This window comes from Plectropomus leopardus, chromosome 9 (assembly GCF_008729295.1).
Source record: "Plectropomus leopardus isolate mb chromosome 9, YSFRI_Pleo_2.0, whole genome shotgun sequence".
NCBI classification, from domain to species: domain Eukaryota; kingdom Metazoa; phylum Chordata; class Actinopteri; order Perciformes; family Serranidae; genus Plectropomus; species Plectropomus leopardus.
In genome coordinates, this window is record NC_056471.1 from 24,447,567 (window position 1) to 24,463,515 (window position 15,949).

The 15,949-nt window shown below is 39.6% G+C and overlaps 1 protein-coding gene across 1 annotated transcript in view; it reads right to left on the reverse strand.

The window, feature by feature from the left end:
- Positions 1-15,553, reverse strand: part of wu:fb13g09 (multidrug resistance-associated protein 5) — a 42,532-nt gene extending 26,979 nt beyond the window's left edge. The window contains exons 1-4 of the mRNA XM_042493039.1: positions 15,317-15,553; positions 9,785-9,973; positions 9,139-9,294; positions 867-1,014 (exon numbers count right to left, since the gene is read on the reverse strand). Coding sequence (XP_042348973.1) covers positions 867-1,014; positions 9,139-9,294; positions 9,785-9,963 — 483 coding nt within the window. The 5' untranslated portion in view covers positions 9,964-9,973; positions 15,317-15,553. The remainder of the gene's footprint in view (positions 1-866; positions 1,015-9,138; positions 9,295-9,784; positions 9,974-15,316) is intronic.
- Between the last annotated feature and the right edge of the window lie 396 nt (positions 15,554-15,949).

Below are 15,949 nucleotides of genomic sequence, written 5' to 3' on the forward strand. Positions count from 1 at the left end.
AAAAATAAAAAGCAGGAATGCATAGAGAGATATAGTGAGACAGGAGACAGAGGAGAGGAGATAAAAAGGAGGGGGGGAGATTTAGGAAATGCCAGCAATAGAGATAAGCAGGGCAGGGACCATACGAAGAAGAACAAAAATAAGATGAGACGATGAAAGAGAATATTTTAAATAGATAAATTCGAGATCATATGAGTAAGAAAAAAACAAAACAGTTGTTAAGAACTGTTGCACGGCCAATTTAAAGGCCTGATGAGGACAAAATAAAAAGACTGACAACATTTTGTACGTGGAACACTTTAAATAAAATTAAAAATTGATAAACTGCAGAAAGAGTAAACACAACACTGCTTTGTCAGCAAGTGTACTGAATAAATCAGACAGGAATGTGAGACGCATGCGTCATTGTGTAAGAACTAAATCCAGTTAATAGTATTAGATGCGGGTTGCAGCGAGCACATAACATGACATCAAAATAAACGGCTTAGAGCACCAGGAACAATGGGACGTTATATTAGAAACTGGGAATTCCAGATATAATTAAGGTGATGATTCAAAACGTCTGATAAGTAATGTTTATAAATATCTGCACTGTGAATGTCGTTGTTGTCATCTAAGGGCATCTTGTTGGAGGAAAACCCAAAGCGTGACTGGGTATAAACCAGCTAATCTAAGGCATTAATATGGATTTCACTATCTAAAGCTTTGTAATCTCAGTATGTTTTCATTTTTTCCCACACGAGCGTGAAACGGGATAAAGTGATTTTCAGGAAATACACGCAGACTTGGGGACTCCAAGCTGGCGACCACGCTGAAAGGCATATTAGCCAAATCAGCAGAATGTAAAGGGATTTGGGGATACTCACGGGGCCGACGAAGCCTGCCACCATTGTGAGGAGGAGGGAGAAGATGGCCACCAGCATGCGTGTTTGGCAGAACCTCCAGAAGACTCTTGTCAGGGAGGCTCCCTCTCGCCCGCGTCTTTTCAGCTCGTCATGCCACAAAGCTTCAAGCCTGGACTCAGAAGGCGGGAGCACAAAATGATGACAATCTGTATGGACTCAAAGCTCAACCAAACATCATTACACTGTTCACCAAAAAAAGAGGAAGAGTTTAGACTTGTTATTTGTTTTGTCACTAAGTCAAGTGAGGTAATCAGCCTTCGTATATCTATGAGCTCCACTTGTTTATTTACAGGCCCTTACAAAGGCTTTTAACCTTGCAAAACATCGTGTCTTGGTATCTTTTGTTTTTGACTTATTAACAAAGAAATTATAAGTCGAACCTCTCCTTCTTTTTTTTGGTCATTTTTATCCTTGGATCCAAAGAGCTCCTGTTTTTGAAACCTACTCATGGGAAATAGCACTCCTAAGCCAAACTTAAAAAAAAATAAAATAAATCATTACACTTTTGCTGAATTACTGTTAATGAATGATGACTCTCAACAATTACTCAAAAATAATTTCTCCACTTTGCACATGAATACTATGCATCGTGGCAACAATTAACAGTATGCAAAAATTGGCATTTTTGAAGTGTAAAATTATCATCAGTGGAAAAAAAACTAGTTTATGTATTGTTATTTTTTCTTATATTAAGTTGATTAAAAGCTGCAGAGTAGCTCTTCCAATTTATCAGACTGCCCAGAAGCACAATGGGGGATATAAACAGTCTGGGAGGCAATCATGGCAGCTGAGAATCCCGAAAGAAAAGGGCTCATAACAATGTAAAGGTGACCTACAGTATACAACCACAAATGATGAAGCACATAATTAGACTGAGTAAGGTACTTCCAAACATGTTACCAAATATGTGCTAATGTGCTTTTATTGCTGTATAATGCCCCTTGAAGAGGGTAAAATATCTTGTTGGCCAAATGCATCATTGCTAATGACTCTATAAAGCAGCAGCAGAGCAGCTGCAGAAAGTAATTTACGCCCTAATGACTTTATTAAAAACGTATCAGAGATCGACAGAACATTAAACCAACTAGACTCTCACACAGCCTGATAATTACTGCTTGAAGTCAAATGGCGTTGAATCCCAGAAATTACAATTATTTGCAGTCCGATAGCTGCATAGAGCACAGCTTGCGAAACCGGTAATGAGACTTCTATGTGAGTAATACATTTTGTGTTGCTTAATCCCGACAATGGACAAAGCAAGGACCAGTGAACAATGTACTGACAGAGCAGCAGAAAAGTAATACTTTCATATGGATCTCCATACATATAATGGTAAACACACAGGATAAAACTTTAAATGCAACGCAACTGTATTTGCGACCCCGGATAACCCCGGATAAGCGGTAGAAAATGGATGGAAGTGATGGATGGCTACTGTATTTGCTCCCATTTTTCACAGATTTATCTTAAAGATCTAAGACTTTTCAATCCACACAAGAGATTAATTTCTCTCAAATTTTGGTTTCAAATTTGTTAAAATCCGTGTAAATAAGCACTTTTCCAAGATAATGCATCCACCTGGAAGGTGTAGCATAACTACACAGGTTTGCCTTGGGCTGCGCACAATAAAAGGCCGCTCTAAAATGTGCAGTTTTATCATGGAAAAAAACCTTTTTTTTAACGATTACAATTTCGCACAGTATGAAATGCATTTTTTGGTCTCCCCAGAGACTCAGTCAGCATCTGGTGTGACCACAGTTTGCCTCATGCAGAAACAACAAATATTCTTCATGCAGAGCCGATCAGGTTGTTGACTGTGGTCTGTGGAGTGTTGGCCCACTCCTCTTCAGATTCACACATTTTTATTAATCTTGCCAGGGAGAATTTTTTTAACAGCTTGCCTTGCACAAATACCAATAAGTAATACATAAAAATAAAAAATAAGACAAAGATTTCAGTGGAATAAAGGAATTGATATACATAAAAAAATTAATTCAATGTGTAGTTGCTGGATATCAGTACAAAGTGGAACAAAATGCATCCCAAACACGCTCGACGGGTGACATGTCTGACCTCACCAAGGTTTTGACTGAACTGCTGTCCAGTCAAAACCTTGGTGAGGAGGTTGAGCAGGCAGATGAGCTTCCCCAGGATGGTTTCCAGAAAGTTTTTATTTGTGCAAACCAGTTGTTCCATCAGGTGTTTAGGTGGCTGGTCTCAAATCCATCTTGCAGGTGAAGATGCAGGATGTGGAGGCATGGGTGGGTTATGAGACAATGGACCCCTAGGCACAGATATTTAAAGGGCCCCAGCACCTCTTCTATTTAGGAGCGAGACACAGACTATGTGGTGGTTTGCATCTCTTTGTTGTTTAAATACATAATGTTTAGGTTTGTGTCTCTTTTTAGTCATTATATGTGTCCTTGTGGTTGTTTTGTGCCTTTCACCTGTCATTTGGGTCTCCTGGAATTTTCTTTGATGTCATTTTGTAGATGTTTTGTGTTTTTTCTCGTTATTTTGTCACTTTGCGGTTCATCTGCATGTAGTAGAGGTCTTTTCAAGTCTCTTTGAGGTCATTTTGAGTCTCCTCTTGGTTGGTACCTGTTAATGTGAGTGACATTTTTCAAGTGAAGGCCAGGGGGACCCCTGACACTTAGGGCCCCGAGGCCTGAGCCTGGTAGGCCTATTCAGTTATCCATCCATGTGAAAATGTCCTTTATTGGTGTAGTTTCACATGGTCTGTGGTCGTGAGGCTGGTTGGATGGACTGCCACGGAAACAACATTGGAGATGTTTTATAGAAGTGAAATTCACATTCTGTTCTCATGCAACAGCTCGAGGTGACATTTCTGCAGTCAGTATGGCAATGACAGGTTCCCTCAAAACTTATGACATCTGTGGCATTGTGCTGTGTGATCAAACTGCACATTTTAGCATGTCCTTTGTATGTGACCATCCCAAGGCACACACATGATCGTGATCTTAATATGCCACAACCATAATGTGGATGGATCTTCTAGGAAAATGAGATGTGCTTTTCACAAGTTTGAGATTAAAAGTTGAAAGAAATATATCTATTGAGTGCATAAAAAAAGTCTTAAAACTCACTTAAACATGCAAAAAATGTGGGCATAAACAAAAGTTTTTACACTAAAAAAGTATATACACTATATATCCAAAGTCATCTGTATTTATAATTTGCATCACCATCATTAACATAATTTCATAGCCTAAAAATTCCACAATGCGTCAGCAGATCTTTAACTGTGTGCTGTTCTCACACACAAATAGAAATGAGAGCACTCAAGCAACCGTGTGAGATCCAAAGAGGGAATGATTTGCTTTTAAACATGGCTGAAATGTTCCCATCATCTCAGTTTGCCAGATGGCAGGCGAAGCTGATGTTTCAAGAGTGTATTGGCCGGGACATCGCGTTCAAGGTTCGCACCTCACTGAGCACCAACAAGTGTCAACTCTCCCAGGGTGCTTTTCCCATCCCCCCCCCCTCATCATCTCTGCTTTGCATCGGGAGGGGTTGCGTAACTGTTCCTACTATGTAAACGCAAAATAAAGACCTCCCGTCTCCAGCGACTCTGCAGCGCTCGTGCACACCGACGCCCGCCCGTGCCAATGTGATGGCTTTGTGCTCTTGTGCTGCTTCCCTTTCATGTGCTCTTTAGCACACATAACAGCAGCAGCACTGAGCCTCCAGGACGTGAGCCAGAGCCTTTTAAAGAACTGGTCGTTTACAATCCACACAGTTGTCACCAGATACAGGAGTGAACTTCCTAAAATAGTCATATTGCAAAGTCACCATGACTCGACAGCATGTGAGCAATGAGAGAAGCATTGGTTTTCTTTTCAGTGAGCAGCAAATGCTAAATGCCCCCTAATAAGCTCATTGTGGGACTTTATTGTTCATTCACAGCATTAGCGCTCTACTACAGGGCATTTCTCAGGCTGGGGTTTGGCAGGCAAATAGAGACTGCTATCTCATGGTCTGCCCCAGCCTGGCTCCAGTCAATGACAGCTAATGAATGTGACAGGAAGACACAGTGCGTCGCAGGTAGAGGAGTTAATGACATAACCACCCAAGTCGCACACTAACTCTCACTGTAATCTCTAATCCCTGCTATTCATAGCCGCCACCCAGCACAGCACACTGTTCCTGTGTTGCTAAAGAAAGGCTGGATGTTCATCAATTAACTGCACAGAGTAAACAAACAATCCTGCACAGTTGTTTGCATGGCAGGGAGGGACAAACTGGTACTGAGAATGCAAATTTGAACCTGCTCACATGTAGGGCAAGCAAAGATAAGATGGTTACTCAATATTTATTCAAGAAAAGAAACACAATCCCTACAGTGTAAGAGCGAAGCAGCGTGACATAGATCAGTTCACCTTAACACAAAAAGCTCCACTAGGTGTTTAAAAACAAAAACATGACTGTTTGACCTTGAACAGATCATTCTTTGTATCATTACAAAACATGATTACAGGATTATTGCACCATTTCGACTATGCTTCAGTATTTAACCAAAAACTAGCAGGCACATGAAATCTTCCACTATTGTGAACGGCACAGCAATGCTTTTCCACCAGGGATGATCACCGGCCAGGCAAAGCAAGCAACTTCCCAGGGGCCCAAAAAGTCCCAGTTTCATTACACATTAATTAGTATTTTCATTATTTGCAAAATTGCAAATTAGTAGACTGCATTTATGCAAAAAGAGAAAATACTCGGTGCTTACAGTTGTTAGGTAATAAACTGCAGATAAAAGCAAGGTTTTTCTTGAATTTAAACTGGTTAACTATTAGAGGCATGTGAAAAAAAAGTGGATACATTATAGTATCCCAGTACTTTGCATGGCAATATTGTATCCGTACATTCGTGCCAAGTATCAATTATTTAAAAAATGATAAACTATGAATATTGCAAAAATAAAAGTACATTTTTTTAACCTACTAGAATAATAAAATAAATTGCCTTTCACTAGATATATTTTGCTCTAGAAAAAAAAAATCGAGAGAAAGAGACTGAAAACTTTATCTTAATGGATAAAAAACATGTTGATATAGTTTCCTTTGAGGACATATGATGTGACTCTGTGAGATATTCAGAGTGACACCGGCATCCGTGTCATATAGTAAACAATGCAACATTTTTTGCCAACACTAGATATCAACAAAAGCCAAAGACGCACTAACTTGCTGTGAGCTGTAAATTCACCACTTCTACACCTTACGGTGCAGTCTTCCTGCATGTTGGCAGCTGCAAAGAGCAGCATGAAAGTCCAGCACTCACTTTGCAGGAAATCTGGGGAGAAATGTCCCCAAAATATACTTTATAGCAAGACTCGGCAAATTAAATAACACTTAAAATAATGATAGCACTGTACCAAGTATCATGGTAATATTGTATTGTGGGGCCTCTCGTGATTCCCACCCCTAGCAACTATAGGAAAAAGTGAAGTCATCAAGCTCACTTCAGGCAAACTAGCATCCAGCCAAGGAGGCATAGTTTAAATGCTTTGATTTGTTCAGGGCAATCAAAGTTAAAAGAAGAACACAAACCAGGTTTCACCCACACTGTGGCACAAAAGGAAAAATGACTCAAACAGAGAGGAAAGTTGTAATTCCTTATGTAGACAACTAGAAGTCATGAGGCTAAATTACAGCAGCGAATCATACAGTTAATATACCGCAAGCAGGCTATCTGGAAAAAAAGTTAATAACTATAATGTTAAGTTAATGATGAATTAATCATATCCATAAGGATATGGTCACACATGAGTGAAATTACCACTGAATTTTCATCTCCTGTTCACTTCCATTCAATGCCAGCGAAGGAGTGAAAAAAATTGCATCTTCACATTTGGTGGAGTTCAGCTTTGGTGACCGTTGAAGTCTGAGCCCCAACCAACAGCAAAGCATTATGTGAATTGAATTGAATTGAAATTAGAATATTGATTGGTTAAACATGCTAACGATCAAACTGCTCCACATGATAGATGCTGCCTGCTGCCAGTGAATCCGGAGACTGGCATGAAATGTAAGAAATAGAAGCAAAAACAATATATTATGTTATTTATTAGCAAGTTAGCTAATATTAACTAGCAAGCTTAATTTCTGTCTGCATGGATATCACCTCTGCAGGTGATGGTCTCCCACGTGCATTTGCTCATGTGTGGCCATGCCCTGACCATAAAAACATGACAATAAAATGACCTCAAACACCAACAACAATAAAAGGACTATGTCACAAAACGAATCTGAAATCTATTTCCTCATTAAAGCCAGGATACACCAAAGTATTAAATTTAAAAATCCATTAAAAGTACCTCTCTGATGTAATGTGTAAAGATGATCACCACCTCTGATAGACTGCTCCACAAACTCAATACTCTGAGCTTTCAAAAGGCTGTCAGTGCCATTAATTGCACTTTTATCCCTGTACACTATCTAAACCAGGTCCTTTATTATAAGCTAACCTTGAGACCCCGTTTTGACGAGATGCACTGCATCAAGTTTAATAAACCTTTGCACAAACTAACCGACAAACAGACACACTCTTGAGTACTTGTTGATAGCAAGGTGCCTGAGTATATAATGAAGAGGCCTTGTGCAGTCTTCTGTTTGCCCTGCACAAAAAGAATGAAGCTATAGAACAAATCATATGAAAGGCCCAAACCTACTTTACTATAGTCTGTCTCTCAGTTTGTTTCACCTTCACCAGCCTGTCTGGAGTGCCTAATGCCCACTGGACATAATCTTTAAAAAACTGTCACAAATATATGCTTTTTTAAAAAAAACAGACTCCTAAAATAGCAGCACACTTTTTCAGCAAACCTTACAACAAATAGTGCACTTGTTTAAGATTATTTTCAGTTGCTATGTTGCTGTGCAATTGAGCTTTACTTCAGCAGGGCACTGTACATGGGACTGACAAGCCTAGAAATAAACTTCAACAGTCTCATACACTGCTGAGTAATGTGCCTGAGCAAGTCCCAGCCTTTGAACTCTGCTCAAGCAGTACTCCTTCACACTTGCACGCATGTAGGTGGTTGTGTTAAGTATTGTTATGTTAGAGAAAATGCATATGTTTGGAAAGTACTGAGAATATGACAGGATACATGAGACTTTGATTATACTGCATGAGTTGTCTGAGAGTTTGTAAACAGATGTTTTGATATAGTTTTGCTGTTTTTAGATGTTGTCTGCTAAGACACTGATTTATGAAGAATGTTCAAGAATGTTTTTGAAAACTTTGCTCACCATGGAGGCATTCGTGAAAAAAAGTTTTCTTTGTGAATCCAAGATAACTCGGGGGATAACTGAAATACAAATAGTCATTTTGCTGGTGAAGAAAGTAACACCAGACTTAAGTAACACTTGACTGACATTTTTTTCAGTGAGCACATAATGACATTGATCAGTGATACCCAACTTATGGCCTGCGGGCCAAATCTGGCCCTCGGTAGAGTGCTGGGTGGAAACCAATCATTATCTAATTCACAATAAAAATAAAGTGATTCACAGTGGGAATTGTTTCTGTACTTTAAGTATATATAAGGTTCCAGAGTGCATAAAAGAGCATCAAAATAGGGCTTGTTAATCAACAAAAATGCCAGTGGTGGATCCCCCACAACTCCCAACAGATTTCCAGCTAAGCTCTTGATGGCCTGAAATCCTAGAAACATCCTAAAATCCTACAAACATCCTAAAATCCTACAAACATCCTAAAATCCAAGAAATGTCCTAAAGTCCTAGATAAGTCCTTAAAAACTAAGAAACATCCTACAGTCCTTGCAATGTCCTAAAGTGCCTAGAAATGTCCAAAAAACCAAGAAAGATCCTAAAATCCTTGAAATGTCCAAAAAACCAAGAAAGATCCTAAAATCCTTGAAACATGTACAGGGCTGCTGCAACTGCCCCCTGACCTCCTACCATTTTGCAAAAGTGGCCCCCAAGCAAAGCAAGCTGAGTATCCCTGACACAGATTCTTGTAGCCATAATAACATTTATGCAGAATTTCACCCCCAACAAATTTCTTATTGTGTGTAAAAAAAAAAACAACAGCCCTTTTTTGTTCGATATTAGGTTGTATGTGTCTGCTTGGATTCGAAATTTGACAACTCACAAATAACGTCACTTGGACAAACCCATCAGCATCAAAGAGTCGTTTGAACACCACAAGACGCTTTCATCAGGCGAACCTCACACAGTTACCTCACCTTTGGCAGTTGATCTCAGAGGCTTCATGGCAAGACAGTCCCCACACATCATCTATAGATAAGCTGGACGCCTTGTAGGCCTTCAGTGCCAGCGGGGAGAGCCAGTGTAGAGTCATAAATGAGAAGAGGCCGGCGTTATCGACTGGGTGCTGGTGCCTGGAATAGAGGAGGAGACGTGGAAATGGGTGAGATGTTTAAAAGTGCAGGGATACACAGAGGTGCTATGTTTGGGGGAGAGGGCCCACGTCGGCGGCTGAAAGAGAAGAGGCGACTTTGCTCGCCAGAGTCAATGAAAGGTGAATCATGCCTGCAGTGTTTGAACAGTAATTTGCATGCTCTTCACAAAAATCTGAAAGAGCAGCGAAAAAAAATAAAGTTCAGGGGCAGTTTATCAGTCGGCGTATGTTCAAACATGGGGCTGTCTGTTGCTGGGGGATAAGTGCCCTTCCCTTATCATGGCCTCCTGCTACTCCGTAACAGTCGGCACATCAAGCAACAAACACAAATGCATTTTGTGTCCGTGTGCATCTATAAATGGGTATCTATCTGTCAGTGTGCCAGCCTTAGATGCGCCTGGATGTCTTAATGTCGGCCTTTATCTGGCCCGCTGTCAGACAGTCATGAACTTAAATAGAATTTTGTTTACTTGTGTGTTATCCTGAAGGGCTTTAAAAGCTGCAGGCTTTTCCGGTAGCGTCCGCGTCTCTTTGGTCCCCTCTCCACCGATGCCTCTCCCTCATCTTCAGTTAGCTCTGGTAGTGGCTGCGGGGAGGACAGTGGAAGGCCCTCTACCCTCCCGGCTGCTTCTAGGGCGTCGGAGAACATGGCGGACCGTCTGCGGAGAGAAAAGAAAAAATACATTAATCACAAATATATTTTAGATGTGTGACCACAGCTTGCAAATATACAACTACAAGTATTCACCCGTTAATACTTGAAAGTGTCCCTGCAAATAAAAACCTCTTAGCTAGTACTTGTCTAATTGTATTATAAGTGTCAGCAGCTTCTGAAAGAGATCTGAAATCTGACTAAAGACTAAACTAAGGCGGCAACTAACAATTATTTTCATTATTCCTTAACCTAACCAGTATTGTCTTGATTAATCATTTATCAATTTGGGCTATAAATTGTCAGAAAGTATGAGAAATGTTCTAATATCATGTTTTTCTTCCTAGTACTGACTCCTATATATAAGCTTGTATATCAGCAGAAACCAAATACCAATCTGATCCCACTGCATAAAAAATAAATAAATACTAACCCTTTTCTCTTTAGCTCTGGTGAACTCATTCACATGATGCATTTTCAAATGCTTTATACGATTGCAGGTGTTGTAACTAACAACACTTGAAACTAAAGCCTTGCATACTGTAAACGTTGCCTGTTTACTGGTGGGACTTTTCAGTGTAAAATATTGCCAAATTGCTGACATTTTGCCTGTAGTTCAATAGAAGTCTTTGAAAGGACTTTAAATGCTGAAGTCTGACAGCCTCTCTCATCTAAAGACACCATGAGTTTTTAGTCACACACTCAACAGGGTCACTATTTGCGAGGCAATGAGATTCATTTTGAGTTAATTTCCCATCCTGCTCCTGGTGCAAATTATTATGCCAAACTTCCTTCACAAAATATAACATTTTAAAAATTCCTTGTGTGTCCACAAAAACACATTATATGCACATCACGTAGGTGCAAGGCTATCAAAAAACAGCGTACATGAGGCAAAAAGGTAACACCTGCACACTTACTCTATACAACCCATATTTATTTAAGACAATGTTTCCATCCTGCTTGGATCCTCGTTAGGTTTTTGTCCTGATTCAACATCTAAAAATAATGCACGTAAACATTATAAACTACCGAATGTGGGATGCACTATATCAACTTTTTTGCAGATATCAGATATGCTCTTCAACGTTTGATCCTGCTTGGTCAGGTTTTTTACCTGATAAAGATTCAAGCAGGATCGAAACATTGTTATCAATCTAAGGTTGCAAATAATAATTTCCATTATTGACTAATCGAAGCTTTAAATACTTGTGAAAGGCGTCTGAGAGTGGCACAAGAAAAGAGATGTCACTCTAGTTTTTAACACGTCAATCTTATCCCAAATGGCACAGCTTGACCTACAGGGGACAGAGATTAAAAATGTGGAGGGCATAAACAAAAAGACAAGAAAAACTGGAGCATACAGAGAGGGGCTTCAGATGTTGTGATAGCCTGGAATTATCAAGCTGTGCTGCTGCTGCTGCTAATAAAAATGCTGTCACTGGCTGGGAGCATTTCAGCATCCTAACCATGCTTTGTTTACTCTGCTGACAAAAGCATGGAGGAGTCAGACTGAAGAAATATCCGCCAAATAAATAGTCAATCCCTCTCTACAGTGACTTGAGGTTGTCCTCATGTAAATGATAAAGACTTTAAGCTCAGCTTGCTTTACAAATAACAGCTACACTGAGACCTCCTAATGGGCCAAAGCAGTCAAGCAATGGCAATTTATAAGCCTCGGCCATGCACAATACAGCAGCATCGGACACAAAGCTAATCCAAAACAACAATACAGCTGTAACTTAGCAGCGGGCAGAAATGCATCCAGCTCTGCACACTGTACACAGGTAAAATGAGCCATTTCCCATTGTGGGAGGAGAATTGTGGAGATTTGGGCTTCTGTCTTCGCTGCAAATTTAGTCACAGTTAGATGGTCTGCAATGAATGACGATTCTGACACAACTGCAGAATGTTTTAGCTATTCTCTGATACACCGCTTGATATTCCAAGAGCAATTATCATGAATGTTACAACATAGACAACAACATGAAATCCTGAAAAATACATGTTAAGTGCAGCAGCAATGTAATTCTCTTTTTGTTTTGGATGAAATGATGCCCAACAGATCTCTTAAAATATGTTTGGCTATTTACATTTAAAGACTGTTAGTATGTAATGTCTTTGTTCACACTAAAAAACAAGTCTTAAAGTGATACCATATGTGCTTTTGGCTCCCTTTCTCCAAGTAATGCAGACAATCCTTGCGGTCCCTTCCTCTAGCCTCATTCCTGCTAACCACATGAACTCACTGTGCACTAAAGGAGACTTTTTTTAGTGCAAGGTTACACAAGCTTAATAAGAAGTATTCAAAAGATAAGCTTAAATTATCATCAGAACACAAAAACAAATATGGTAATCTGCTATTATCAAAACAAAAATCCAACCATCACTCCTTAATCAGAAAATATACTGTGATGTTATGATTTAAAGGTGCAGTGTGCCACTCTAGCCCATTCTCATTCCCAAGTCATCAAATACTCATACAAATCTCTTCATTGCCAAATTACTTTAAATTGGATAACTCAAAATATGCGAGGCAATGAGATTCATTTTGAGTTAATTTCCCATCCTGCTCCTGGTGCAAATTATTATGCCAAACTTCCTTCACAAAATATAACATTTTAAAAATTCCTTGTGTGTCCACAAAAACACATACCTCTAAAAACACAAGAGAAAAGGCTTCATATTTCAACAGCATTCTTGACAGGTTGAGGTGAGTATAACCTGCAAAGCCAAGGTCCCTACAGCTTCAGGCAAGTTAGTTTTCAGACTTTTTAATTATTATTTAATGCCACTCTGAATTAAATTTACGACCAATTTTCAATAACCAAAAAGAAAAATAAACTGACATCAATTTCTTTGGGTTAGAGACAAGATTTTTTTCCAAGTTAAAAAGTGAGGTCATTTCAAACCTTCTAGTGTGGAACACCTAAAAAACAAAGAAATGATGTTGTCATAAAAGTATCAATTCCTTGAGGAAATTTAATGCCTTTTAAGACTGTTTAAGGTTCCCCAGGAAACATTAACTGTGTTTGTGTACAAACTTTACATTTGGATTTTGTTGTCTCAACTTGCCTGGGGGGGCAAAGAAAAATTGATTTCCATGAAAACTGGTGTTTTGGTATTTTATATGGGTGTAAAACATCTTTGAAGTTCATTAATAAATTACTTGGTATAGTATTGGTGTGCATACTCACATACTCGCTATTTTAGGCAGTGTTAGAGACATTTCCTATACTGGTATCCTATTCACAACTCTACAAAATAATGGAAAAAATTGCTTGTTTTGTTTAACCAAGAAACAAGAAAGAAAGAAACAAGAAAACCAATGCATTTTTCCCACTTTTTACTTGGACAAATGATTTAAATGATTATTCTCTAATTAGAATGGTTGAATATTATTTCTCTGTCAATTGACTCATTGATTTATCATTCAGGTGCTACTGAAAACATGAAACATTGTCGCACAGTTTCACCTATCTGCTGAAACGCTGTGAGATACTGTACAGTCTGTTTTTTCTGAGATGCTTCAAGATTTTTTTTCCCTTTCAAGAAAAACAGTTGCGAGCTGACATTTTAACTAAATTCTCAGTGGGAAAAAGAAAGAATGAAACACAGTAATCTTCCTGTTCGGTCTCCCTTTAACTCAGAGAACTATTAGAGAGCAGCAGTGTTTTGCTGAATCACCCTCTGAGACGCAGATAGACTTGAGAAATCACCTTGTTCAGAGGTCAAGGCCCCTCTCTGGCATACAACTAAAGTGCTTATCTATTTAAAGACGACCTGCCAGCAGCCCCAGGAGCTCGGGAGCAGACATCTGAGCTGCCAGTGTGTCCGTACACTGTCACTGATCCCTTCTATGGCAAAGCCCCGTGACAAGGTCAGCCAGACTCTGTGTGCGGTGCAGATTGACTGTGCAGAGAATGTAGTCAATGAAGGGATTGAATACACACAGTCAAGTAGGAGCACAAACAGAGTCACATAACAGAAACTGATAAGTTCTGCTGAGAAATATACAGCAACAAATAGTCACTGTGTAAAAGCATGATGGGAACCATGCGCTGGGGTTGAGAAAAAGCATAAAAGGTGTTTTGTGTTTCCTTCTGCAGCCCTCAGTGCAGACCTCAGTGCAGCCCCAGTGTCTTTATCATGTGAAGTTAGTCATATGGCTGTGAACTTTTCAGAGCCTAAAGGAGAGACTGCGCATTATTCAATGCAGTCAAGAACTTGCTGGTCCGGTTTGGCTTGCTCCAATTGATTCTCCTTGTGTGTTTTTGTTTTTCACTTTTCTTTTTTTTCTATATATTGTATGTTACTTGTATCAGAAATTTGACAATACACCAGTAACTTCCCTTTAATATGAATCATTCTCATGTTAAGTTTCACTGAAATACCGTGTTTTATCTATCTATTTTCATAAATCCATTTCATTTATTTCAAACTATTTGTATCAAATAGGTTTCAGAACTATCAGGCAAATCTGTGACAAAAAAACGTATATACAAAGTGATACAAGTCAAATACATGAGAGAGCAAAACTAGAATTTAGTGCAGAGAAAGTTAATAAGTACAGTTAAGGTGCACCAAGAAGTGGCCCATGACAGTGAAGGTAAACTGCAGTAAATGTCAGATATAAATGTTGTGGTGGGTTGGAGCTCAAATGAAGCCTTGGATTAACTTGTGTACGTCCACTTGAAGAGGAATGAACTTCCACAGGATTCCAGTATTAAAAAAAAAGGTAAAACAAAGTTCTTTAATCCACAGTTTTGTGGTTATCCTAATCAATAAACTCTGCCACAGTAAGAAAACCATGTGGCTCGGTCCTTGATTGAGCCTCAACTGCCTGAATTCCCTGTGAAGCTAAAAAAACCCTCTTTCTCTTAAATGACATGGATTACATCAAATTAATTTTAGCTGACCTTTAACACATTTAAATGACTTATTTGATGAACTCACTTGAACTCACTGAACGTACAAACGATAATACAAACTGTGCTTATTTATTGACTAAGAGATAATATCAACTTAACAAATGTTTCGTTTCCCAAACTTTCCACATCAGTGATTCCAAAGATTCAAGATAAAGATTTCATCAATACGGCCTCAGTAAACAAAAAAGGTCACCGAAAACAAGACTATTTTATATCCCTTAATTTCTCATTTCTGTTTCTAAAATGGTTTTTCAAAAGGCTACACTTTAAGTGACAGCAAAGCAACCTTTCGCCCAAGTTTTCAAACTATAGCAAGACATACTGCCTAATTACCTGAGTAATTTACTCAATCATGATCGGTTCAAGTTTCCCATCAGTGTAAAATCATTGGTTTCAGCTGAGTTGTCATTCACACTTACATTCAGTCGGCCTTGCCCGGGTCACCTTAGTAGCAGTACAGATCTGTTTATGAGCAGGAAATGCAGATGAAGATGCAGCTGACCATGTTGTCTCTTTCTCTAACTTCTATCATAAACTTCTCTCTCCACAACCGCACAGACACATCTCCTCTCGCAGCAGACCGGTGCTCAAATGAAAACACGGGCAGGACACATTCAAACATGAAACTTGACGCCTCACGTGGATGCCGTACGTGCTGCTTCCTCCCAGCCGTGTCTGAGGCTCCGCTGCGCCGTCACACGGAGCCCTACAGGGAGAGGAATTCCCGATATCGCCGTTACGTCATAGCGGCTCCGCCAACCGGTGACGGTGCTCAACAGTCACCGTAGTAACGGGAACAATGACGAGGAAGTGCACGCTCGAGGCTGGGGCGGGTCTACGTCAGAGTCCGGCTCGCACTGCAAGCTGATTGGCCACCTTCCCAGAGATGGTACACACATATCAGCGCGGTGTCCTGACTAACACAGGGAGAAGGTGAAACATAAAGAGAAAAGATGACGAAGCAAATCTGCATCCGCCCGCAATAAAATACAGTTTGGTAAAAGACGTTACAATTGTTTGATAAACAGCTTTTTGGAGGAGCATTTTGTTTT